Here is a 27,414-nt window from a genome sequence, read left to right as displayed (position 1 = left end):
AAGCAAAGCATATAAATGGCGGTGCTTCTTAGGTTTTAGCTTTGTTTCTTTGGCATTTGGCAATGGGAAATTGCCATTCATGCGTTACACCAAAGCTTTTAAACAATGGTAACGTTTCTCTCCTCCTTTTTGGCACTTATGGTGCACCTGGATTTAGACATTTGTATAAGTTACAAATTAAATAAACAAATCCATTTCAGATTCTCAAAATTTTAATAAGACCAAAAAAGGAAAAAATATTACACTCGATAAGTAAAATTGACCCAATTTAGTAAGTATGGTCCTTGAATTTTTTATTTTTGAAAGTTTTCTCAGCACAAACACAAAATAAAATATAAGGGATGAAAAAGCAGATAAAATTTAAACATAGTAAATGCACGTAGTGGGATTGGAAACTCTCTAATCTTAATTGTACATAATAAAATTTGAAACTAAATACTTAAAAATTTAAGATTTTTGCTTTAACCAATAACGTCAAAGCTCTATTAACAACGCAATTCAATTTTATCTTATTTTGAATCCGAATTAACTGATTAACACATATGCTTTAAATTTATGGTAAACATAATTTTATTAATTTAAAAAAAAACTACAAAATAAATTTTAATTTTAATTTTAATAAAACAAATACTTCTTGAACTTAATAAAATGATATTTTGTGGTTTATTTTTTTATTATTATAGTGGACAGTGTTATTAAAATTTTATTTGGTGGGCATGATTTGAACTAAAATCACTTTATCCAAGGTAATTTTGGTCGAGTCAGGTGGATAATTCTGCTTGACTCTGGTATAAATCTAGCCCTAAACCATGGTTTAAGCTACCTTGTCAGTTGCTGGTTTGGTCAAAGGAAGTCAAAGAAAAGTTTGCCTACCTACCCCCAATTAGATTGTGATTTGGTAATTATTTATAATTTGGTAATAAAAGGCCAAATATGGAACATTCATTAAAACAAAAAGTTAATGCCATTGCCAATTTTGGTATTTACGTACAATTAACTATATTTAATTTTATATTTTGCATTAGCCCCACACCATTATTAAAAGATAAATTAATCTTTTCTCTTTTTTTACTTTTTCTTTTATGCATTATATCCATCTTTAGAGTGTTAATCTTATTAGGGTTTATATTCAATACTATATAAATTCATATGTATTATATGATATTAATTTATTAAATTTAATGAAGTTACATTATATATTTCACTAATATAAAGTATAAATTTTACACAATATTAATTACTAAAATATAATTGTAACAAAATTTGTGAGGTATTCATGCATTGAGCATAAATGAAAAAATGTAAATTATGAGCTAAAGTATCCATTTTAGCCACGCCAGTGTAGTTTCACTTATAAGACATTAATTGTTTGTACTAATTATTTCTATGACAGGTACAAATTACAAAACAAATTAAATAAGCACATTTTTAAGTTTATATTAATTTCAAATTAGAAATTTTATCATTTAATATTTATATGAAAACTTGGTAATACTAAAACAAAATACAAATGTACTAATGCTTATGAAGAAATTTAGAAAAAAAAGAAAAAGAAAAAAGATTCATATACATTAGATGGTAATATGGACCGTATATTCAAATATTCTTTACTTGTAGAACCACATTGATCTTATCCGATTCAATGTTTAATAAAAAATTTTGTGTTTCTCATAGTTAAATTCAAATAATTTACAGAGTTAATGAAGGAAGAAATTTTTTATTGATATGTTATTTATATATGTTTCCATTTTCTTACTAGTTTTATTTTTATCAAGTTGAAAATGAAAACTTAATTCAACAACATCAATATCTATATAAGGTTACAAATTTATAAATAAAATATTTATTCATACTTGCCAATTCAACTAAGGGGTTTATTCATATTACTCCATATTTATATTACCTTGTTAGTTAATTTGGTTAAAATATAATTTTTTTATTAATTTGATTGATAATATATAAAATTATCTAAAAATATATTTTATTAAATTATTTTTAAAAATTTATTTATTTTAATTTTTACTAGAGAAGGCTTATAGTATTTTATTTTATTAAATAAATGCATAATCTAATAAACTAAATTTTATTTTTTTGAAATGTTACTAAAAGAATATATGAGAATTTTTAATTCATTAGCTTTTTATTATTATATCATTTTAATGGATTAAATCATTAAAATAATGGGTAAAATAGTAAAAGAATGTCACATTAGTCAAATATAATATAGGTGGCATTGCAATTATATCTTTTATCACTAAATTTTTATACAGTTAATACTATCATGCTAGTAATTCAGGTAAGGTGAAATTAGAAAAATATTTTAGGGTGGAAATTGAATTATAATTTTACGATAAAAATATAATTTTATTATTTTAATGATTTATTTTATAAATTTTAAAGAATTAAAATAAATATTTATATTTTTAAGAGAATTAAAGTATAATTTTACTTTTATTAATTTTAAATTTTAAAATTTTAAAGTATCCATATGAAATTTTTAAAAATTTTAGGGTGGCAGGTGGCCCTAATTTCGCCACTGAACTCAGGAAAACATGAGAATGTAATTCCAGAATAAAAAATTATAAAAAATGTTAAAAGTTGATGAGCCAAAACGCCTGTTATCCCAGTAAAAATAAATGAAAAGAAAAACAAATGCAGAAAATAACAACGCCAAAATCACGTTACTATCGTTGAAATCCTTTCTACAAGATTTACACAAAATCAGCTACAATGAAAAATCAATTAAAAGTAAAAAATTGAAACGAAACGCAGATTTCTGTTGCCATCCTCATTAAATACTGTAAGAACCCTACATTGTCACTATTCAGTGTTCCTCTTCAGTGACTGCCTTATTTAACAAAGTGAAGAGATTTTAGACTCATTATTTGAACTCCAAAGAGAGTTTTTTTTTTTTCTTACAAACACCAAAGAAATCGCCCCAGAGAGAAGAAAAAAAGAATGGAAGAAATTGTGGTACTGATTGTTGGTGCTGGACCTTCTGGTCTTGCAACTTCTGCATGCTTATCAGTTCATTCCATCCCTCATATCATCCTTGAAAAAGAAGATATTTATGCTTCCCTTTGGAAGAAAAGAGCTTATGATCGGTTGAAACTCCATTTAGCCAAAGAATTTTGTTCCTTGCCGTTCAAACCCCATTCACCCGATAGCCCTACTTACATACCCAAAGACATGTTCGTCGACTATCTCGATGACTACGTCAAGACGTTTAACATCCAGCCTAAATATCAACGACATGTTGAATCGGCTTCTTACGATGAAGCTGATGGGAAATGGCGGATCGAGGCCAAGAATGTACTGACAGGGGGTGTTGAAGTTTATGTTGCTGAGTTCTTGGTGGTGGCTTCAGGCGAAAACAGTGGCAAATACATCCCGGAGCTGCCGGGGTTGGATAGCTTTAGCGGTGAAACCCTCCATTCCAGCGAGTACAAATCGGGTGCCAAGTATGAAAACAAGGAGGTCTTGGTCGTTGGTTGTGGTAATTCTGGTATGGAGATAGCTTATGATCTATCAAATTACGGAGTTCAAACTGCCATTGTTATTAGAAACCCTGTGAGGATTGAGACATTCAATACTTCAGTTTCTTATATTTTGTCTAAATAAGAGAAAAAAAAAACTGAAATCTAGCTTTTTTTGGGTTGCAGGTTCATGTGGTGACCAAAGAAACTGTGAGGATAGGGATGATATTCTCCAAGTATCTCCCCATTTTTATAGTGGATATCATGGCCGTACTGATGTCGAAAATATTATATGGCGATCTATCCAAGTATGGGATCCGTAGGCCAACCAAAGGTCCTTTTTATCTGAAAGCGACAGCGGGGAGAGCTCCTGTTATTGATGTTGGAACTGTCGCCAAAATCAAGTCTAAAGAGATTAAGGTCAATTAAATCAAAATTCCCAACAATACTATGAACAAATTTTGGCTTAAATTGTGCTGAATGCTCTCTTTTTTTTAACACTTATTTTGTTCTTACCATTTATTTGTGTTGCGGTGGGTGAATCCATATAGAAATCCTTGTTTGATTTCATTTTGCCCTAATTAATTCAAATCACTAAACACTTTTTAATGAAAGACAACATCAATTTTCTATATAAACATGCTATATAAGAGATTTATTCTATTTGTGAATTAGTGAAAGGAAAGCATTTAGAATTTTGTAGTGTTCTTAAATATGTTTGAAAGTGTAAAAAAACAATTTTATATCTTTATTATAACAATCTTAATTGAAATTAAATATAACCCCTTCAAATGATTTCTGACTGTCATGGTTTTTTTTTTTTTTGTGATGCTATGTACGTAGGTTGTTCCAGCGATATCAAGTATTGATGGGAAGAAGGTGTTGTTTGAAGATGGTGCTGAAAGAGAATTCGATGTGATTGTTTTTGCAACTGGCTATCGAAGTGTAGCTAATAACTGGCTTAAGGTAAAAAGAAAAAGTCACAAACTCCATTTTTTTTTATTAAGGAGGGTAAAAACTATTACATAGCAATTAATTTAGGAAAATATAAACTAGTAATATCCTCATGCAGCACATTCAAAGCAAAATCAAGAGTAAAATTAACCTAAACTCAGACTAAATAATTAGTTACTCATATGATGAAATCTTCTTTGATAATGCAAATTATTTACAAGTTGTATCATTAATAACCACATTTTCATATGCAGGATTTTAAACATGTTCTGAATGAAACCGGGATGCCTAAAAATGACTTCCCACACCATTGGAAAGGAGAAAAGAACTTGTACTGCTGTGGATTATCAAGGAGGGGACTGTTTGGTGTGTCCATGGATGCATCCGCTATTGCTGATGACATTGAAAAGGTTGTTACTGAGAAAATGAACAAGTGAACAACAAAATAAAGGGTGTTTCTTGGAGCGCCTGGTTTTTAATTTACTGTTAGTTTGCTTTATGTTTGTATGTCATCTGTCTGTGTTAAGCAATTTATTTTACTGACCGTGGAAAAGAACAATTGCAATTTCATGATTTCCAATCTGTTGTGTTATGTGATGAACAGTGTCAAATGTTTGGTTGTTTGCTTTGTTTAATGTTTTCATGTCGGTTTTTCTTGGTCTTATATATATCTTTTATAGTTATCAGATTTTGCTAAAAATGTTATCATATTTGTTATTTTTTATATAATATTTAAAATTATTTATAATCTCTCTCATACCCTTAAACAGAAGGATAATACGTTTCAACACACTTGAAATCACATCCTCTTACACTGATAACAATGTCGATGTTAATCGAGTTAAAGACTCAATCAATTACAGATACTAAGTTTTTAAAACAAAAAATTATATTTTTATGCAGACATCTTTAAAAGGAGATCGAATAAAGTAATATTTTTTTAAAATTTTTATATTATCATAAATGTATATTATATAATATTAGATAAAATACAGTATGTTTATACTTTCATATGAAAAAAAAAAAGAGTTAGTACTATGCTTTTTCTAAAATGAACTAGCTTTTTCCCACAAAAATAAAAGTGAAGTATTTTACTTCAATCAAATTTTAACTCTTCATGATTAATTTTCCAAAAATTGGAATATCGTAAAAAGATTAATTGATTTTGCGTAAGAAATCATCTAACTCATCTTTTCTAAAGCTATGTGCTATCATCATGTATGATATACTGTTATAAAAAAAAAGTATAGAGCCTCTACCAATAATGTAATTGGCCATCTAAATTAATTAATCTATATTTTTATTTAATATTAAAAAAAAGAAAAATAGAATTGTGGATTGAGTATTAACTCGGTTGATATTGAAGGAGGATATAGATTTGAACGTGTTGAAACACATTTATTTTCCTATTTAAAAGTTGGATGAATTATAAATAGTAATTAAAATAATTAAATTAAATTTTAAAGAATATATATTATATCATTGGGAACGATTAGTATTCCCTTAATGCACGTAGAACAGAAATGATTGCATCAAAATAATCTTATATCATTAGGAATGATCTTAAATTAATACTTACATAATTTTAAATTTTATTAAATCTAAAGTAACAAACGTTTTATTACTACTAAAATTATTTTAATGTTGTAAGTTAGTTGTTTGTTGAGTTTTTTTAATTTAATTCAGTAGTTCTAATCTTTTTTATTGAAAATATTAATATTAAATTTCTTAAAATGTTATAATGTTAAAAAGGAAGTTTCTTAAATTTCTTTCCATCAATTTGGAAAGAAATCTTATCCTTTTAACAAGAAAAAAAAAAGGAAGATCAACTTCAAGAAGCCATTGTTTAGGATTTTTCCTTTTACATTATTATTTTGAATTTTGCCAAGGATTGATATGAAACTTGCTAGGTTAATTAAGATATTAATTTTAATTTTAATAGTAAATAATTAATTACTCCATTTTGATGAATTCCAATGCATTTATATAGTTTACAATGTTAACAAATATTTTATTTAAAGTAAATTTTCGAATCCATGTCTGTATTAATATAAATTTTTGAAATTTTTTATGTACAATAAATAATTATAAAATTTTAATTTATAGTAAACTTAATATACAGATGAATGAAGCATAAAATATATAATTGATTATAATTAAATTGTTAAAATATTAATCATAAAAAATTAATTTAATTTAATAGTAATGTATAAAAAATTGTGACATTTCATTTTTATAGTATTTTCAACCCGGTCATTTTTTATATATCGCAAAGGTCGATTCCATCGTTTAGAATAAAAAAGAAGAGTCACAAGAGGTTTTTCAATCCATAAAAAAATATTTATCTTTTTTTTTTTTTAATATTTCTAACTTCGAACTTTCTTAATTCCCATCCAGATAAGAAGTTTCATAAACCGGCGAAAGTGGAGTTCGCCCTTTATTATTATTTTTTTCTTTCCAGTCACTCGTAGCTTTTCTGTTTCGTCGATTTTGCTTGGATCCACCTCTTCCTCCAAAAAAAGGGGAAGAAGAAGTATTTTCTTCGGTCCCCTGACTTTGGTTAACCCTTCCCCCTTCGGAAATAGTTTCTATTTCTATGTTTCTTTCTTCCTCACTTTTCCCCACTTCTTCCGTTTCGGAGATTCCTTTCCGTTTCTTAGTTAGAATGGATGACAGTATTCTGCTTAAATAGTAAACACAGGTAATAAATAACAGAATACTAAAGATTCGAGCCATAGAATTTCTAAATTTTGATACAAGATACTTATTAGATCGAATAAGTACATTAGACATAATTAATTTATTTTGTTGTATCCAGACTAATACCAACCCAACCCATTTCATCAATAAAATATGACCAATTAACCAACCAATAAAACTACTTGTTACAAATAACATATTGTTGTTGCATCAAAATATATAGATGTTGACTAATCTGGCTAACATTGAACTTGGTAAAATGAAATGGTTGAATAATTGAATAATGAGATTATTCAAGAATACACATTGAATGCTAAGATTACGCATTGAATCTATAGTAGGACGTCTATGATCAAAAAAGTCTTTGTGATTGTTTCAGAAGAAATGAAACAAAAGATACGGTAGAGCTAGGACAGTTATTGTATGACGTTTACCCAATGCTAAATGCAGAGGTACATAGTAGATTGATATGAATATCATGAGCTGGCCTGCAATAAACCCAGTTGTTGCTGATACTCTCTTCTCGGTTCCTTCTTCTCCTTTTTCCATAACCCGAGCTCGTAGAAGAAAGATATAAGAGGGACCTATGGATACTGTGGTCAGAAATCCATAATAGAGTCAGACCATAACGACTGAATTGATTATCGTCAAGTATAAGGATATTAGATTCCCTAGTATAAAAGATTTTAAAATCATCATTAACCTCTCTTTTTTCTTATCTATTTCTGGATTATTTTATGATGATTTTTTAACTTGCCATATACGTATATAGAAATAAAAAAAGATAGACTATAATCGATGTAAGACTCGAATTTTGCCCAGCCCATAGGGAAACCAAAATCAAATACAAAAATTAAACAGTCCATCAGATAAGTTTGGTTTACAAGCCCAAAATTTTACAACGGCCCGATAAGCCTAAATTTTTAGGGTTTCAGAAACCCTAAGTTTCCCTTTTGCGCAGCAGCCCCACTCACGCTCCACTCATGACCCTGGTTTGCGCGTTGAGCTGTCGAAACCATTTTTAACCGCTTGAAAAAAAAATGGGGATCGACTTTAAAACAAGGTACGGAGTCGCCACCGTCCTTTTTTGAGGTGTAATCGGATCACCTTGAGACTGATCATTTTAATAAAACATTTGATTTATTAAAATAATAATTTTAGGTCTACGAAAATTGAGAAAAAGGGTTCGGGAGTCGATTACGCACGAGGAAGAGTTAGCACCCTCATGACGCCCAAAATTGGTACCGATTGATTATTGAATGTCCTACCGTTGAAAATTTGAAGGGGGGAAAAAATTAAAATATGATTCCTTTAAAAATGTATGAACAATTCGAATCGGATTTTAAAATTCACTCGTTCCAAAGAAATAAAATACCACATCCAGCACGTTAGGACACGATATTTTAAACCTCCAAAACTGAGATCACCTCACGCAATGAAACCTTAGAAGGGTATTCCGTTATTTGGCCAAACAAAAAAAACGAAACCCAGCACGTTAGGGCACGATTTCTCGAATTTCTAAACACGAAACATTGCCTTGTTTTGAGGGGTTTCTAAATAAGCAATTATAAAACCAGCACAAAGTACATTTGTTGGGTTTGATTAAAGGTAAAAAACAATTGATATTGGGAAAAATTTTGAAATTTAAAGTCCGATAAAAAAAAGCATACAAGCGTTGATAATAATAAAAAACGTAACCATAATATTACATGAATAATAAAAAAGAAAATACAAAGAAACAAGTTACACGCAATAGCAACATATCATATACTAAATAAATACAAACACTAATATCCAAAGGCTAAATTTAGAAGAAATTCCAAGCAAATTATACAAATGAAATATCGAGTTTTAAAACAATAAAAGAATAATAGAGAGGAAAGTAAATTTAAAAACATTACTATACGACAATACAAAGATTTTAAAATAAATCATAAATACAAGAAATTAAAATAAGGAGGAAAAATATAAATAAATAATATATTAAATAGTAATATGCAAGTGAATTTCTAAAATAAATGTCATAAAGTAAATAATTTACATGAGAATTTGAGATGTATAAAAAAAATAGATAATATAATAATGCATACATGAAATTTCAAACTTGAATGATATATAAAAGGTTAAGTAATATGCAAAGTAATATATATACAACATTTAAATAAATAATATACGAAATGGAAAAACCTAATATAGATAATATATATATATAGAGAGAGAGAGAGAGAGAGAGAGAGAGAGAGAGAGAGAAATATAATAGTATATGAAAGTGTTTGAGACAAATAAATATGCACATGAAAATTAAAATAAAAAAGTATGAAATCAACCAAATAATACAAAATAATATGTTAAAATAATATGCTCCTTTTTAAAAAAATGAATAAAAACTTAATTGAAAAAGTTAAAATCAAAAGGATAATTTGTAAACCAAAAAACTAAGACCAAAATGCGAGACATAAATCAATAGGGACCAAAAAAAAAATAAACCAAACGTCCAAAATAAAATATTTGATTTGTAATGGCATGCAAATTCCAGGGACAATTTAAAAACAAAGAAAATATAAAAAAAGCTTAATCAAAAGTCAGCGCGAAAGGGAAGGGACCAAACGCGCAAATCGACCATTTAAAGTGAAAAGGTGCACATCCCCCTTCCCAAACAATACCATTTTATTATACATAAAAAAAAAAAAAGAAGAAGAAGAAACAATTGAAGTTCATTTGCCCTTTTTCTGAAAAGATTAAAACAAATTCCTAACCCCCATGTTCTCTCATTTGGGGTTTCAACCGCACCTATACTAGAAGTTTAGAGGGAATTTCTCCCTCCAAATGCCAACTTCGACGACAGAAGGAGAGTTGCCGACGATGGAGGAGCGAGTCAACTCAGGTATTCCTCTCTCTTTTCTCTTTTTTTTTTGTTTTTTACACACAAATAAAGGGAATAAAAAAATTAAAAGAACAAAGCAATCGAAAAGAAAAACTGAAAACACCTTCAAGATTTGATTTATATTCGTATATTTGCCTCTGTTTTCGTGTGTATTCCTTTTGCTAATGTATTCGTAAAAACAAAGAAAACGACCCCCCATACAATGCAAATTTGACAGCTTTTATAGCCAAATACAAGTGGTTTCCTGTCGTTTTCTTATCTCCATGTATCGGCTATGGAGCAGATCGGAAATGACGAGTCTTATCTCCATGTATCGGCTATGGAGCAGATTTTAGCTACCAGCCTTATCTTTCTGAAGTTGCAGTGGAGTAGGTTGAAGATACAAGTCTTATCTTCCTGAAGTTGCAGGAAGCAGACTGAAAATTACGGATCTTATCTCCATGTATCGGCTATGGAGCAGATCGAAAATGGCGAGTCTTATCTCCATGTATCGGCTATGGAGTAGATTTTAGCCACCAGCCTTATCTCTCTGAGGTAGCAAAAGAGCAAGTTGAAGATAGCAAGTCTTATCTTTCTGAAGTTGCAGGAAGCAGACTAAAAATTACAGATCTTATCTCCATGTATCGGCTATAGAGCAGATCGAAAATGGTGAGCCTTATCTCCCTGAAGTGGCAGTGGAGCAAGCTCGAAATTACAAATTTTATCTTCCTCAAGTCGCAATAGAGCAAACTGAGGATGTAGAGTGTAACAGCCCGATTTTGAGCCTAGTCGGAACAGTGGTTTCGGGATCACTATTTCGAGGCCAGAGAAAATTATTTTAGTATTATTTTATGTGTTATAATATGATTTTATAAGTGCATGTTAATTTTGGTATATTAATTTTAGCGATTTCTAGTCCAATTTCGAAAAAGGACTAAATCGCGTAAAAAGTAAAAGTTGTGTTTTAATAGCTAAAGGTGTTAAATTGCCTTGTATCTTAAATTGGGGTCTTTAAAGTGAAATTAGGCCATTGAAAGTGTGATGGCGGCCATGGGAGACAAAATAGTTGAAAAGTCAAAATTAGACAAAATAGTTTTATTATTAACAAATAAAAAAAAGAAAAAGAAAAAGCTATCATTTTTCTCTTCCCCTTCACCGAAATATGCAGCAAAGAAAGGGTTTTGAAGCTGGAAAATTTCAGCAACATATTTCCCTTGCTTGTAAGTGATTTTAATGTCTTTTCTTGATGATTTTTGTATTTTTGGAACCCCTAAAGCATAAGCTTTCATAAGAGGGGATTATTTTGCAAAATGATGAAGAGTCTAGGGTTTTACCATGAGAGTAAATGTGTTGTTTGCTGTGTTTTTATGGAAGATTATGAGTCCTAGTTGTCTAATAAACAACTTTTGTGAAAGAAATTGCATGAAAATACCTTAAAAGGGTAAATTGCTAAGTTGTAAAATGAGTTGTAAATGTGTAAAATAGTTGAAATTATGAGTTGCTATAGTTATGAAAATGGTTCATCTAGACTCAAGGAGTAAATAAATGTGATAAAAATTAATTTACGAGCATTGGGGAAAAAGTGCAAATATGCAAAAGTTTAGGGTCAAAATGAAAATTTGTAAAAATATGATTTTAGACCCATATGAATATTGTGACTGATTGGTAGGCTAAATGTGATGTTATAGATGATGAAAATTGAGACTTGGACCTAGAACGGAAAGAAATCGATTTATAGACGAGAATGTCCTTTTCACCTTTGTGGTATCGAGGTAAGTTCGTATGTAAACAATACCATGCTATACATGTATTTAAATGTTATCATTACATGAATTGCACATATATTAATGTGTATGTGATTAATAGAAATATGATAAGACAAAGCCTTAATAGACGAGAAAAAATCCCGTTTGAACCTTAGGAATAGAATAGGATACGAGTGACATGTCACTAGGAATTATGAGTCTAGATGACTAGCTCGAGAGTGAGCATTGAAATGTCATGAGATATGAGGTAGCTTTAGCTACAATTGAGGCACTTATGTGCAAAGGCTTTTCCGAGTATCCAATTAGTATTCCAAGTGTTCAACGGGCAATCCAAGGAAAGAGTTGATGATGGTCCCAATGAGGTAAGTCATTGGTGATTATGCACTCGAGTTATGTTACGAGTCGTGCAAGTATGTATACTAATCCTATGAGAATTCCTTGATATGTGATGATCTATGATGCATAATATGTGTTCTTACCATGATGGATAAAATGGTGTTGTATTAATATTATGAACAATGACCATGAATGAGTAACTTAGCCTTGACAGATTTGAGTTACTGCAGTAGTGTAATTTTAAAAATACACTAAAAATAGTGGAAAATAAGTTATAGGCAGAATAAAATATGGGATTAAAGCTTAATGAGTCTATTTTCACATGAAAGAAATAGAGGAAGAAAAAGAATTCTATATTGTGTGATATTTAAATTCTTGTGAAACAGGGTCTGAATGAATTTAAGATCCCCTATTCTGATTTTATAAATTCACCGTAAATTGTAAAAAAATTATTAAGAGTCATACCTTACCTGCATAGATTCCTTATTGAGTCTATTTTTAAGAGAAACAAATGGCATGGTCATTTGAATTCTGTACATGGAGAAATTCGATTCGTAGTGCACAAGGGTTAGAGTAGTCATACCCTGAAACAGGGGAAACTTTAACTAATAAAATGTACTAAATGGCTTGACCAAAAATTCTAGAAAAAAATTAGTTAGTAGAAATATTAGTCTAGTTTCAGGAGAAATAGACGAGAACATTATTCGAATCCTGTACTATGAGATAATTGAACTTTAGTACAGAAGGGTTGAAACTGTCAGACAGTGAATTAGGAGCAAACTTGAGGAATAAACTGTACTAATTGGATAAGTAAAAAATTCTGGAAATTTTATGAAAGAAATATAAATGAGTCTAGTTTCAGGTAAAATTAACGGAACTTAATTTGGAGTTTCGTAGCTCCAGATATAAATAATTTAGTGACTATTGCTCAGGAAGACAGCTTGTAGTGAACTTGAGAATATGTTGTAAACATTGATAAAACAAGTTAATGAGTTGCTTATTGTTTTTATATGAACTTACTAAGCGAAAGCTTACCCCCCTTCTTTCCCATGTTTTCTAGAGTTTCTAGGTTAGCTCGGGTTGGAGGCCGTCAGAGATATTATCACCCTATCGAGTTAACGTTATCGGAGTAAGTAAACTCAAGTGATTCGAGTCTATGGCATGTATAGGGTTTTAATGTGAGTATGTAATATTATGATTTAGCCAAAGACATTGGCTTGTTATTAAGGTAGTATTAGTCATGTAAATTGGCCTATGTCGGCTAATGACGCTATGGGCCCATATGATTATTCTTATGCATGTATGTTATTATCTCTTGTGATGTGGCTTACAACATGTATGCCTAGAGATTGAATTGAGATTCATTGATGAGCTAGTAACTAATGCAAGATTAAGTGATTGGTAAATAGTTAATAATGCTTCATGAATGGTTTGTGATGTAATGATAGTTATGTCTAGTATGTGGTAATGATATGGGCAAATTCTATAATATTTATTGCATAAGAAAATAACTTGAGCATAACATGTTTGTAGATGTTTAAGAGCTCATTTATGCCACGTTGTATGTTATTGGATAAGTATGTATCTATGCATGTGGTGTGAGAGTGACAAAAGGCTTGATAATTAGCCTATTTCTGGCCACACGGCCTGAGCACATGGGCGTGTGAAGCCTTATCGCAAGAGATTTTTCTAAGTTTTTCATGAGTTCTCGATTGGGTCCCGAACCGCCCCGAATGCATGTATTGGGCCTCGTAAGCTCGCATAAGGGACAGATTGCATGTGAAAAGAAAACTTTTTAATTATTTGAGATTTCATGGCCTTGTTTAGTATGAAAGTGTTAGTAAAAGTCAGGTAGCACCTCGAACCCCTTCCCGGCGTCGGATGCGGGCAAGGGGTGTTACATAGAGTGGAGCAGAGTGAAGCGAGTACAATTGTTATACCCCTGAAGATGCAATGGGTTGGAATGGGGATACTTGAAGAAGGTGAGCATAAAGGAATCGATATGTGGCAAGACTAGGCAAAATTGGCCTTTTTGTGGTCTTTGCTTCATTCTCGTTACACGACAACGAGCAAAGAGGGGCAGCTGTAAGACCCGAATTTTGCCCAGCCCATAGGGAAACCAAAATCAAATACAAAAATTAAACAGTCCATCAGATAAGTTTGGTTTACAAGCCCAAAATTTTACAACGGCCCGATAAGCCTAAATTTTTAGGGTTTCAGAAACCCTGAGTTTCCCTTTTGCGCAGCAGCCCCACTCACGCTCCACGCACGACCCTGGTTTACGCGTTGTACACCCCACGTTCGTGTGCTTTGCTCCCATGTCTTCACAACCTGCATTTTGAGCAAGAAAACAACAGGAAACCACTTGTATTTGGCTATAAAAGCTGTCAATTTTGCATTGTATGGGGGGTCGTTTTCTTTCTTTTTTTTACAAATACATTAGCAAAAGGAATACACACGAAAACAAAGGCAAATATACAAATATAAATCAAATCTTGAAGGTGTTTTTAGTTTTTCTTTTCGATTGCTTTGTTCTTTTAATTTTTTATTCATTTTATTTGTGTGTAAAAAAAAAAAGAGAGAGGAATACCTGAGTTGACTTGCTCCTCCACTGTCGGCAACTCTCCTTTTGTCGTCGAAGTTGGCCTTCGGAGGGAGAAATTCCCTCTAAACTTCTAGCATAGGTGCGGCTGAATCCCTAAATGAGAGGACATGGGGGTTAGAGATTTGTTTTAATCTTTTCAGAAAAAGGGCAAATGGACTTCAATTGTTTCTTTTGTTTTTTTATGCATAATAAAACGGTACTGTTTGGGAAAGGGGGGGATGTGCGCCTTTTCACTTTGAATGGTCGATTTCCACGTTTGGTCCCTTCCCTTTCGCGCTGACTTTTGATTAAGCTTTTTTTATATTTTTTTTGTTTTTAAATTATCCCTAGAATTTGCGCGCCATTACAAATCAGTCCGCACTTAAATATTTTATTTTGGACGTTTGGTTTATTTGTTTTTTGGTCCCTATTTATTTACGTGCCTCGCATTTTGGTCTTAGTTTTTTTGGTTTACAAATTATTCTTTTGATTTTAACTTTTTTCAATTAAGTTTTTATTCATTTTTTTAAAAAAGGAGCATATTATTTTAACATATTATTTTGTATTATTTAGTTGATTTCATATTTTTTTATTTTAATTTTCATGTGCATATTTATTTGTCTCAAACACTTTCATATACTATTATATTTCTATATATATATATATATATTATCTATATTAGGTTTTTCCATTTCAGATATTATTTATTTAAATGTTGTATATATATTACTTTGCATATTACTTAACCTTTTATATATCATTCATTTTGAAATTTCATGTATGCATTATTATATTATCTTTTTTTTTTTGATACATCTCAAATTCTCATGTAAATTATTTACTTTATGACATTTATTTTAAAAATTCACTTGCATATTACTATTTAATATATTACTTATTTATATTTTTCCTCCTTATTTTAATTTCTTGTATTTATGATTTGTTTTAAAATCTTTGTATTGTCGTATAGTAATGTTTTTAAATTTACTTTCCTCTCTATTATTCTTTTTATTGTTTTAAAACTCGATATTTCATTTGTATAATTTACTTGGAATTTCTTCTAAATTTAGCCTTTGGATATTAGTGTTTGTATTTATTTAGTATATGATATGTTGCTATTGCATGTAACTTGTTTCTTTGTATTTTCTTTTTATTATTCATGTAATATTATGGTTACATTTTTATTATTATCAACGCTTGTATGATTTTTTTTATCAGACTTTAAATTTCAAAATTTTTCCTAATATCAATTGTTTTTTACCTTTAATCAAACCCAACAAATGTACTTTGTGCTGGTTTTATATAATTGCTTATTTAGAAACTCCTCAAAACAAGGCAATGTTTCGTGTTTAGAAATTCGAGAAATCGTGCCCTAACGTGCTGGGTTTCATTTTTTCCGTTTGGCCAAATAATGGAATACCCTTTTAAGGTTTCATTGCGTGAGGTGATCTCAATTTTGGAGGTTTAAGATATCGTGTCCTAACGTGCTGGATGTGGTATTTTATTTCTTTGGAACGAGTGAATTTTAAAATCCGATTCAAATTGTTCATACATTTTTAAAGGAATCGTATTTTAATTTTTTCCCCCTTCAAATTTTCAACAGTAAGACATTCAATAATCAATCGGTACCAATTTTGAGCGTCACGAGGGTGCTAACCCTTCCTCGTGCGTAATCGACTCCCGAACCCTTTTTCTCAATTTTCGTAAACCTAAAATTATTATTTTAATAAATCAAATGTTTTATTAAAATGATCAGTCTCAAGGTGATCCGATTACACCTCAAAAAAGGTCGGTGGCAACTCCATACCTTATTTTAAAGTCGATCCCCGTTTTTTTTTCACACGGTTAAAAATGGTTTCGACAACCGATATCTCTTATGTCATGTCAATGAAAATATAAAAATAGGATTGGGATCTGGATGAAATATAATGAAATAGAGCCACTTTGAGGTTCCCTATGAAATGAGGCATGGAACGGAGCCACTAAGAAGAAGTTCTAGGGGTGAATAGAATATTAGTGAAATTATTCAAGAATAAATAAAATTTATTGTATATAGAAAATTAGTAAAATTATTCACCTTAGAGTAAAAAGTAAAAGATAAACAAGAAGCAAAATAAGTACCAGTATGTTTGGGCCCCGCCCCAAATATTACCCAACTGAATCATGAGTTTCTTAATGATTCTTATTTTTATTTTAAAAGAGGCCTATATAGAAAACTCAGCGTTTTGATCTTCTCCCAAAACCCAAAAAATCGACTCCAGTTCCCAGCATGCTTTGACGAGGCAAAGATAAAGTCCCAACATTTTCCCGCACTAGAAAGTGAGAGAAAGTGAAGCATAATTTTCCTTTTTTTAGAAAAGGAAATGAATTCTTATCTTTCTAAACCAATTACTTTCGTCGAAGCTCCAACAGTCTTCTGCAACTCATCTAAACCTCTTCTCGATAAATTCCCCTATTATTCCTCTTCTCGCAATAAACCACTCCGTAAGAACACTCTCAAACCTAAATTAAGCTTTATTAAACGCGAAAACATCACTATTGATGTTTCCAACCATTCCACTTCCTGTTCGAGTTCCGACTCAGCTGTCGCTTCCAACATTGTCGAGGAAGAAGATGCTGAGTCCACTCAGTTATTCGAGGTTTCTTTTTCTCTTTTTATAATTTCCTCATTTCCAGTTTTCTTTGTTTACTAACGATATAGTCCGTTTTCTCAATGATAAAATAATGTTGGGTGCGGAAAGTGGAAATCAAAACGTAATTTTGAAAGATTAGAAGTTAAAAGTTTAGATTTTGTTTATGATGATAGGCTTCGTTTTGCTTTCATATGGGACACTTAGGTCTGGAGGTGAGAGAGCAATTAAGAGCAAGTAGGAAATGCAACAACATATGTTACTTTCATATGGAACACTTTTACGGCTCTATGTTTTCACACTAATGAACAAAATATTATTTCCTAATCATATAGTAATGGTTTTCTTTGAATGGAAAAAGAATTTAAGTTCTTTACCTTATATTTAGCGACATAAGTCTAATGATATTTAATGCAAATTAAAGAATCTGAATAGGTTGTGTAGTTTGTTCAGGATTATGAAATGCTTTTTGATTTCGTATATGTGGGATACTTCATCTATTTGTATGGTTTTTAATTATTACAGTGGATATATATGAAGTTTCATCCTATGTTAACATGGATACTTCTGTAATTATTAATCTAAGAATAGCCAGTATTACATCTTATCAGCTCTATGTTTTTGCACTGATGGACAAAATTTCCTAATTATATGGGAACCTTTTTCTTCAAATGGAATAAGAATTAAGTTCTTTAATTATTACATCTATTCGTTGGAACAGTAAAATGGTATATCCGAGTTGATATGGGTGCTTCCCTTTTGTTATGTATAAATATGATGCTACAATGTGGTATCTGAACATTGCAAGTAAAACCACTCTCTATCTCATAGAATTTTGTTCTTGCAAAAGTATAGTTCAAACTTGCTTGAATCAAATACTTAATGTGTTGGCATTTTTCCCTCCAGAATTTACACTTTAAGGAGCTAGGGCCATGGACTGTAGAATTACATTGCCCTTATCTATTATTAACTTTTGTTGATTTCAACAATACTCCAGAAATTAAAAGATGCAGAGAGGCAAAGAATAAATAAACTGGAAGAGCTTGAGAGGAAGGCTGACTTGCAGTTAGAAAGACAGCTTGTCATGGCTTCCTGTTGGAGCAGAGCCCTGTTGACCTTGCGTGGAAAGTTGAAGGGGACAGAGTGGGATCCTGAGAATTCACACAGAATTGACTTCAGTGACTTTATGGGACTTCTTAACTCAAACAATGTCCAATTTATGGAGTATTCGAATTATGGTCAGACAGTTTCAGGTAATGAAGTTTTGTTGTTTACATTGAACCTTTAGAACTCTGCTCCTCACTTAAACTATTGTTGTTCATTTCTTCAATTTTAAGATTGTAGCACATCAGTAAATCAGATTGAAGAATCGCATTGTCCTAAATCCAAAATGAACTTGAGTAACACCCATCAGATCTAAAGCCTTTCAAAGAACTTGGATATCATTTTATTTATTGTGAACCAAATGATGGAAGCAAACTGTAGACTTAGGTATACTGCTTTTTATCTCAGTTATCAAAGCTAACAAAGTTTTTCTATTTTACTGACCCTGGGATTGCTATTGGTACCTGAAGTTTAGGATGCCTATTGAATAACTGGAATGAAATGATCTAAATATTGTATACTCAATTTGTACCCTATGATTCTAGATCAGTACCCTTAGGTATCATCATGAGTTCTGGGTATATGGTTTTGGACTGAGACATTGATCTTTCTGTTGGGTATTTGTTAAGCTTGTTTCATATTTTTACATCCTAAAGGTTTTCTTTTGCTTACTTCATTCAATAACATTGTAGCCTAAGTGATCCATATCTCCATTTTTCTTCAAGTAATCATGTCAAACACATATTTGATAGACATGGGTATGGAGGTCTGACCCTCCCAAAGTATAATAAAAATTAAAACTGAATGTCCCTGTGCCAAACGCATAGTTTTATCTTACATTTATCCCCCGAGTCTGAGTGACATAGATCATCTTTTCATGTTCTATTGCATATCTCAGGCATGTTTGGTTATATGATATTTGATTTGAACCACTTGCTTTCTTACTCTCAATGGCTTGAACTAAATGTTATTTGTTAATTTGGTTGATCCACATGATGGTTGTGTATATGTATGTTAGTTATGTCATTCATTAACCATTCACTGGAGCTTTCACTGGATTGACTTGGGTTGGCCTGATTGAACCATTGTTGCATCATCCTGCAGATTGCCAAAGTCTATAGTTACTTGTTCTTTTTCTTTTTCATGAACTCTGTTGAGCTTCCTGCAGTGATTTTGCCATACTACAAAGATAATAAAGTGGACGGAACAGGGGGGAATTCAAAGAATGAAATAGTTTTTCGGCGCCATGTGGTGGATCGCATGCCTATTGATTGTTGGAATGATGTTTGGCAGAAGCTTCACCAACAAATTGTGAATGTTGATGTCTTGAATGTTGATACTGTACCTGCAGAGGTCTACTCGTCTGTTGCAACTGCAGTAATATGGTCTATGCGACTTGCCTTGTCAATTGCATTATATCTCTGGATTGATAATATGATGAGGCCCATTTATGCAAAGCTAATACCTTGTGATTTGGGAGCTCCTAACAAAAAAATTAGACAACCACTCAAGCGCCGTGCCCTTGGATCATTAGGCCAGAGTCGGTAAGCAAACAATGATTTCATTGGGTTAGTTGTTGATAAGTTATTTTTTATTCTGCTGTATGGTAGCCTATGATATCACCTAGCTTGTTTACTGTTTCTATTAATTCATGACAGATGAACATTAGGTGCTCTCTTTCTATAGTGCCCCCTAATTGAAGTTTGGTTTTATTTAGTTAATTAACTGCTTTGTGTTTTTCAAGTCATCAGTAGATTGAGTGAAACCTGGCTACATTTTCGAGGCCAGTGACCTTTTTTACCAATGTTCAGCTCAATGGTTTTAGTCATGCCGCTTGCTCAATCTTTAGAATATGTTCTTCACTCTTTTACCTAGATTAAAATGTTGAGGTAGTGTTGCATGAAGAAAGATATTTAGTTGGGTAAGGAAAGGTTGTCAGCCTCACTATTTACTTGATTCTGACTCAAGATACCTTTCCACCTGTGTCCATATTCTTGTGCTTGTTAAATGTTAACTTTGACTTGGGATCTAGTATCAAACAGTATGATACCCGTAATATTCAAACTGTCCCTTGAGTGCTGGATAGAATCTTGTTTTTGCAGTTCTCCGTTCCTTTTATATATTCTGTTCTCTTTATTTTATTTCCCTCTGTTTTATAATATTAAATGCATGTGTCTTTTCTTCATTGCTCTCTAGTTGTTATAATTGTTGTTTCATCGTGGGAATTTTATCAAAGTTTCGAATTTCTAGAGTTATTGCATTGTTTTTGTTTGTCTATACATTATAGCAAGAAACCTGCTTTTTTGCATATTAATACTATTGAACTATCTTTTTCTGAAGTTGCTTTGTCTGCATCTTTAATGTTCCAGGTAAGGAGGCATTGTTATAATCTAGATAAATAGTGTAATCACTCTAAACTACAATTTAAATGATGGTTGAAAACTGCTGAATTTTAAGATTTTAATTTGTTTAGTCCTTCAAAAGATATATTTTCCACTTCACATTCAATTGTTTCATGAATATTTAGTAATGCCTACATTCTTTCCATAAGGTTTTTTATTGTTGGGTTAGAATGAGTTTTAGGTGATTATGTTGTGAATGTAGTTTTGGGTGGTGTATAACAAAATCATTCTACCAGGCTCTAACTTTACTGCCTTTAACCAGTGCAAAATTTATATCAGCAGAGGAAAGAACTGGTGTTACTTTTGACGATTTCGCTGGCCAAGAATATATCAAGAGAGAATTACAAGAGATTGTACGAATTTTAAAAAATGATGAGGAGTTCCAAAACAAAGGTATTTACTGCCCTAAAGGTGTTTTGCTTCATGGGCCTCCTGGGACTGGTAAAACACTGCTGGCCAAAGCTATTGCTGGTGAAGCAGGACTACCATTCTTTGCAGCAAATGGCACTGATTTCGTAGAGGTGAAGGCTGGTTTCTTCACAAAAAATTCATTTCTTTTAATTTATCTGAGTTATCTTTTGGATTTTTCAGATGCTTTATATTTAGGCTTTATCCTAAACATCTTTGGAAAATTATGGCCTTAAATCTAGTGAAATTGGAAGAGAAATTTTAATTGCCTTTCCCCCCTGAAACTGTTTACTCTTTCTTTTTTTTACTTCTTCATTCTTGGTTGCTTTTAAATCCGGTTGCTATATTTATTTTAAAGGGTCATAGATAGGGAAATCTTGAATGGGTCTGATCATTCATCTTGTCTATAGCTGTTCTCTTTACTTTAATCCATACCTTAATTGTGTCATCCCACTACTTTTTGCACTGACTCTGGGTAATTTCTCTTGTTTATTCTTTTGTTTTAACCTTTACACATATCTAAATGTTCATCTGTTGAAGCCTTGTTTAACCGCACAATTCCTCTAGTCTGTTTAATGCAATGTGCCTCGAGTTCTGCTACTTTAAAATCTCAATGTTCATGCATCGTTTGGTAACTTTTTTCATGTTGCCTCCCTAATGGCCCTGAATTTTTTAAAGTCTCTTAGTCAGGGTATATCATTGAATTTTATTTTCATGTTGTAATTTATTTCTTTTTTATTGTCGCCTATCTGAAATTGTTGGAACTGGAAATCTGGCTGATATAGTGATATAACTTGCCAGATGTTTGTTGGAGTCGCTGCATCACGTGTGAAGGACCTGTTTGCCAATGCAAGATCATTTGCACCTTCCATAATTTTTATTGATGAGATTGATGCTATCGGTAGTAAGCGTGGGGGGCCTGATATCGGTGGTGTAAGACAATTTACCTTTTATTTGTTGTTGTTGTCAATGGATAACTCACTTTTATTATCTTCTTTCTCTTATCTATTGGGGAAAAGCTTAAAGGTCAGCCAGAGGTGTGCTATTTCCTACTTGAGCAACTGGCACCCTTAAGTGCTAATAACATTAAAAGGCCAATCCTTTTACTTTTAGCTGTAGTGTGATAAAGATGTAATGTTAAGATGACAAAACTAAGATCACTTTTTCCTTATTAATCATCATAATCACAATAGTTTCTGAAAGTATATTGAATCTGTACTTTTCTTGAGGGTGAAGATCCAAGAAAGAAAAAGGTAGTGAAGTAAAGCACTATTTCCTAAAGTATGTTAAATAACATAAAGCAAAGAAAATTCTCTCATCATAGCTGATAATCTTAAAGTAGATGATTTTATTATTGAGTTTGCTTCATTGCATTGTCTAGTTTGGTCCGGATATCAAGTATTATCATAATTAATCTTTCACTTGCTAGTGTTTCCTTTACTTCCATTTTCAATGAAAAGTTTTAGCTTGAGTATAGCATACACACAAAAAAACTTTGCATGTATCCTTGGAAATTAGCTTCTTGATTTTGATGTCAGACAATGCATGTAACATTATCATAAAACTTTGCAATGGGATCTTTTCTATCCACATATTCTCGACAGCCAACTAAAGAGCTCATGCTAGGCTTCTTAATTCAAATGGATTGCCACACAAATTGCTTTTTGAACCTTTGATCTTTTTGTTGCCATATTAGTATAAAATATTGTCGGGATAGATGTGGCTATAAAGCTCTTTTGTCATAGCAATGTCCTAACTTAGCCTTGTATTATCATCTATTGGCTCTCGTATTAATGTCTGACTTTGCTCTATGGTTTTGTGAATGTAATTTTTCTATATAGGGTGGTGCAGAAAGGGAACAGGGTCTGCTTCAGATACTGACTGAGATGGATGGATTTAAAGTTTCTACATCACAGGTATTAAATTTTGTATTTACTTGGATTTCAAGTGGACTTTTCTGATGCAATCCTAAATTTGGGCTTGTCAGGTGTTGGTCATAGGTGCAACAAATAGACTGGATATTCTTGATCCTGCTCTCCTGAGAAAGGGTCGGTTTGACAAGATAATAAGAGTTGGGTTGCCATCTAAAGATGGCAGATTGGCCATATTGAAGGTATTTGTTTAATGTGATGGTAATAAAAGCCTTTATGTTCTCATGTATGCTTTTGTGTCTTATTATATTATTTCATTTTTGTATCCCACAGGTCCATGCTAGAAATAAATTTTTTCGGTCTGAAGAGGATAAAGAGGCTCTCCTGGAGGAAATTGCAATGCTTACAGAAGATTTCACTGGGGCTGAGCTTCAAAATATATTGTACATAACTATATATCTCATTACTTTTTAATTATACCACTTAACATTTGGGAGGACTAATGTTTTCCAAACTGGGATGATAGGAATGAGGCTGGAATTTTGACTGCCAGAAAAGATCTTGATTACATTGGACGTGAAGAACTTCTAGAGGCTTTGAAGAGGGTTAGGCTACATTCCTTACATATGGCTATTGATTCAACATATTGATTGTCACTTTCTCACTTTGTTCATAATTTTACTTTCCAGCAAAAGGGCACATTTGAAACAGGCCAAGAAGATAGTACAGAAATTCCAGAGGAGTTGAAGTTGAGATTAGCATATCGAGAAGCAGCTGTTGCTGTTCTCGCATGCTACTTTCCAGATCCCTACCGCCCATTCACAGAGGTCACCGCGTTAAGATAACATCACCTGTTCATATATTTGTAGTACCATTTGCTTCTGTGATATTTTCTGTTTTCACAGTTTTTATTCTTTTGCTCAGCGTGTTTTGACAGTTATTGATCAAATCTTCATGTTTATCTCCTACAGACGGATATAAAGTCCATCCGTAGCCAGCCAAATATGCGCTATGCTGAATTTTCGGGCAAGGTTTTCTTGAGAAAATCAGATTACATAAGCTCTATAGTGCGTGCATGTGCTCGTAAGTAATGAAAACTTTTATCCATTATCATCATAATTGAGTTTTTTATTAGTTTACTAGCTGAATTTTGTGTATTATTCGTGTCTTTGATTTCCATGAAGTTAAGTGCATTTGAAGTTGAAATGTCCACTTTCCACCTTGTTGTGTAAAAATAAGGGGAAAGTAAATCTGCCCTAGAAAGTGAAGATTGTAATTGAACTCTGTGTCATGTAGTTTCCAATTCCATGGTAGTAAGCTTGACTCTAAGAATAGAGCTCTTTATAGTTTATATTTGAAAACAAGATGGTTAAGTCTCCCACCCTCCTCAACCTGCTTAAGTAAGGTTCCTTGCTGCTGTATGTTGGTCCCTAATCCTGTCTGGTCTTACATGTTATCAAATGCTAATCTCGATAACTTCCCTTACAGTACTTTGTTATTTCTCCCCTCCGACAATAAGTACAGTCTGGCTGACTGGTAGCTGAAATTTGCAGCTAGAGTAATTGAGGAGGAGATGTTTGGGGTTGATAACATGTGTTGGATCTCAGCAAAAGCTACATTAGAAGCTTCTAGGCTTGCAGAGTTTTTAATTTTGCAGACAGGGATGACAGCTTTTGGAAAAGCTTACTACAGAAATCAAAATGATCTTGTGCCGAATGTATGTTTGCAGTATGTAGCTGTTAAATCTTTATAGCACTTCATGAAGATGTTTTATGAATTGACATAGATTGCATTATTAACTTCATGTTTAGCTTGCGGCGAAACTTGAAGCACTTCGTGACGAATACATGCGTTTTTCTGTGGAAAAATGTGCATCTGTGCTGAGGGAGTTCTATTCAGCTGTAGAGACAATCACAGGTTAATTGTTTTTATACATAGTCCATTCATTATTCTTTAAACTAATTCCTATATTGCATAAAATTTTTGGGCTAACACAATTATTTCAGTTATCTTAATTGTACTGAGAAATTTTGAATTTTTGAAACAAATGGACCATGTACAACAAAGTACTTAAATGCTTGATTCTATGTTTTACATTTTGCAGATATTTTACTTGAAAAGGGAGAGATTAAAGCAGAGGAAATCTGGGATATATACAATAGAGCACCTCGAATACCTCAGGTAGTTTTTGATTCAAGGAATGGCATGTTTAGAGAAAATCTAAATGCAAAAAGGCTCTATAGCTTAGGATTCAATAATTATTATTCTATTATGGTTGTCCTAGCTTCGGTTTGTACATTCTTTTTTGTGAAAAGGTGCTATGCTTTCTTAGATGAATCTAATGTGGAAATTTATGAACATTTGCAATTATTTATTGACAGATATTCTATACACATTCTCTTTGATCTGGTTGTTTTCAATTAAAATATAACCTTTTTCCCCACTGATATACTGCTTGTTTGATATAAGAGAGCAAGTATGGGGAAATGATATAACTACAAAGAGAAAAGCAGGATAAGACAGGAGCAATTAGGAAGGAATAGAGGAAACTAGGGGAGAAACATAGAAACTAGAGGGAGAAAACCACAGAAGCAATGTGGAGAAAATCTCAATAATCAATATGTCAGTATACCAAACTATCTAAATTCATGATTCAAAACCTTAATACTAAAATAGCATAAATGTTTATAACTAAACCTGAAACCTAATAAAATGCAAATACCAAATTATAACTGTTAAAACCCTAATACTTGGAAAAGAAGTAAAATAATAATTAGTATAAAGCACCAAAATATTCTCTCAATTAGGATATTCCATCTTGAACCATTCTTTTTAACCGTTCTGGGCATAATTACTTTGCATGAGACTAGTTTTAGAACTAGTATCACAATTGACTGTATATCTTGTGGGAGTCCGAAAGGTTAACATATGATAGTCTCTTGATAATATCTCATGGCAGTCGTTTTAGGGAAAATCAAGTTACATTAAGAAAATACATAAGAGAATCCATAATAATTTTCTTGAATATGAGCCGACCTTTGAAATAACTGTACCTTGGTATTGATATGACTCTGATTCTGGTTTTGTATGATTGTTTTGATTTGCTATTTGAGCATTACATGTCAGAGTTGTATGTTTAAGCTATAGAGGTGCAGTTTTAAATGGTGGAATGCTTATTGATTAATGACTACTAGTTCATTATTTTTAATGAAATGCATGATTGATGCTTTTGCCCATTGTGCAGCCTACTGTCAATCCAGTTGACGAATATGGAGCCCTAATTTATGCTGGGCGATGGGGAATCCATGGGATCACACTCCCAGGGAGGGTAACGTTTGCACCTGGAAATTCTGGGTTTTCAACTTTTGGCGCACCACGTCCCAAGGAGGCAAGTTGGACAAGACTTAGTTTTATCATATATCTCATTTCTGAGTTCTGACAAAAATGCTTTTTGATTTTATTTGTACAGACTCAAACGGTTAGTGATGAAACGTGGAAGCTTATAGATAATATTTGGGATAAGAGGGTTGAAGAAATAAAAGCTGAAGCTTCAATGGCGGTTGAAGAAGAGAAGGAAAAGCCACAACTTTTGATGGCCACTCATTTCCTTTGAAATCATGGTAATGTTTTTCTTCTTAGTCATGAGTAATATTTCAATTTGAGTTGTTCCTTTTCTTTTTTCTCTCTCTCTCTCGAAATTCTTTTGCAACATAAATGGTATTAGTCTATGTTATAAAGCATTCTTATATGTTGAATTTAACTGTAGATCCTTTTCTTTTTGGGGAATACCAAACAGTTTTGCTGAAAAGTTACAATGGGCTTTATCCTGGTCTTACATTATCTCCTAGAGAGTTAACGTTTCTGCATGATCTATGCTCAGTGAAGGCAAATTTTGCTTCTCTGCAAAATCCCTTGATTGCATACTGTTAATCAATTGAGCCATCCTCATTTTCTACATCTGCTAGATATCTGGTCAATGGGCAGATTTTTTCCCGAGCTCAGTCGTTTGTATACTTTTATTACAAGAGAGATATACAGCACACCATTGCATGTAGAGCTGGCCTGACCTTTCAAAGCATTCAAAATAGAATCATTGCTGCTAGCTGTAGAATTCTAAATGAATTTTGTGAGTGATCCAAATGGAAATTCTTTTATTTTGTATCCGTTTAGTTATAAAAGTAACTGAAAGTTTACTGGTATTGTTTTTGCCATTCATATCCTGTCGCTCGCCTTTATTTTCACAAAGTGAGGCCATTGTTAGACTGGTTTAAACAAATTGAGTTTCTGGATTTCGCGTAATTGGAATGTCTGCTAACATGG

At 32.0% G+C, this 27,414-nt stretch overlaps 2 protein-coding genes, 2 long non-coding RNA genes and 1 pseudogene across 5 annotated transcripts; 3 read left to right on the top strand and 2 right to left on the bottom strand.

The window, feature by feature from the left end:
* Positions 1 to 2,924: 2,924 nt before the first annotated feature.
* LOC108472922 (probable indole-3-pyruvate monooxygenase YUCCA10) lies at positions 2,925 to 5,094 on the top strand. The gene is made up of 4 exons (XM_017774488.2): positions 2,925 to 3,570; positions 3,663 to 3,896; positions 4,320 to 4,442; positions 4,685 to 5,094. Exons 1-4 carry the CDS (start codon positions 2,959 to 2,961, stop codon positions 4,865 to 4,867), a joined length of 1,152 nt encoding a protein of 383 aa, XP_017629977.1. The 5' UTR covers positions 2,925 to 2,958; the 3' UTR covers positions 4,868 to 5,094.
* A 1,718-nt stretch (positions 5,095 to 6,812) lies between these two features.
* On the bottom strand, positions 6,813 to 7,826 carry LOC128283448 (uncharacterized mitochondrial protein AtMg00370-like; annotated as a pseudogene).
* A 3,277-nt stretch (positions 7,827 to 11,103) lies between these two features.
* Positions 11,104 to 13,511, top strand: LOC128284293 (uncharacterized). The gene is made up of 3 exons (XR_008274681.1): positions 11,104 to 11,213; positions 11,682 to 11,765; positions 13,156 to 13,511. It is a non-coding gene; the product is annotated as an uncharacterized LOC128284293 (long non-coding RNA).
* A 714-nt stretch (positions 13,512 to 14,225) lies between these two features.
* LOC128283617 (uncharacterized) lies at positions 14,226 to 14,854 on the bottom strand. Its single transcript, XR_008274009.1, has 2 exons — positions 14,686 to 14,854; positions 14,226 to 14,426 (listed from the first exon to the last, which is right to left on the bottom strand). It is a non-coding gene; the product is annotated as an uncharacterized LOC128283617 (long non-coding RNA).
* Positions 14,855 to 16,874: 2,020 nt separating this feature from the next.
* On the top strand, positions 16,875 to 27,293 carry LOC108473726 (probable inactive ATP-dependent zinc metalloprotease FTSHI 4, chloroplastic). Of its 2 annotated transcripts, none has more exons than XM_017775450.2 (17): positions 16,875 to 17,318; positions 18,307 to 18,562; positions 19,582 to 19,957; positions 21,078 to 21,336; positions 22,025 to 22,156; positions 23,065 to 23,139; positions 23,211 to 23,336; positions 23,428 to 23,537; positions 23,621 to 23,699; positions 23,784 to 23,921; positions 24,066 to 24,177; positions 24,648 to 24,811; positions 24,906 to 25,011; positions 25,199 to 25,275; positions 26,339 to 26,482; positions 26,564 to 26,714; positions 26,861 to 27,293. In XM_017775450.2, exons 1-16 carry the CDS (start codon positions 17,043 to 17,045, stop codon positions 26,705 to 26,707), a joined length of 2,574 nt encoding a protein of 857 aa, XP_017630939.1. In that variant the 5' UTR covers positions 16,875 to 17,042; the 3' UTR covers positions 26,708 to 26,714; positions 26,861 to 27,293. The 2 variants fall into 2 exon arrangements, with proteins under 2 accessions (XP_017630939.1, XP_017630940.1); XM_017775451.2 differs by having other exon boundaries at positions 16,880 to 17,318; positions 26,891 to 27,293.
* Positions 27,294 to 27,414: the final 121 nt, after the last annotated feature.

This window comes from Gossypium arboreum, chromosome 11 (assembly GCF_025698485.1).
Source record: "Gossypium arboreum isolate Shixiya-1 chromosome 11, ASM2569848v2, whole genome shotgun sequence".
Classification (NCBI taxonomy): domain Eukaryota; kingdom Viridiplantae; phylum Streptophyta; class Magnoliopsida; order Malvales; family Malvaceae; genus Gossypium; species Gossypium arboreum.
Note: the sequence above shows the minus strand (reverse complement) of the source record. Positions and strands in the feature narration are given on the sequence as shown.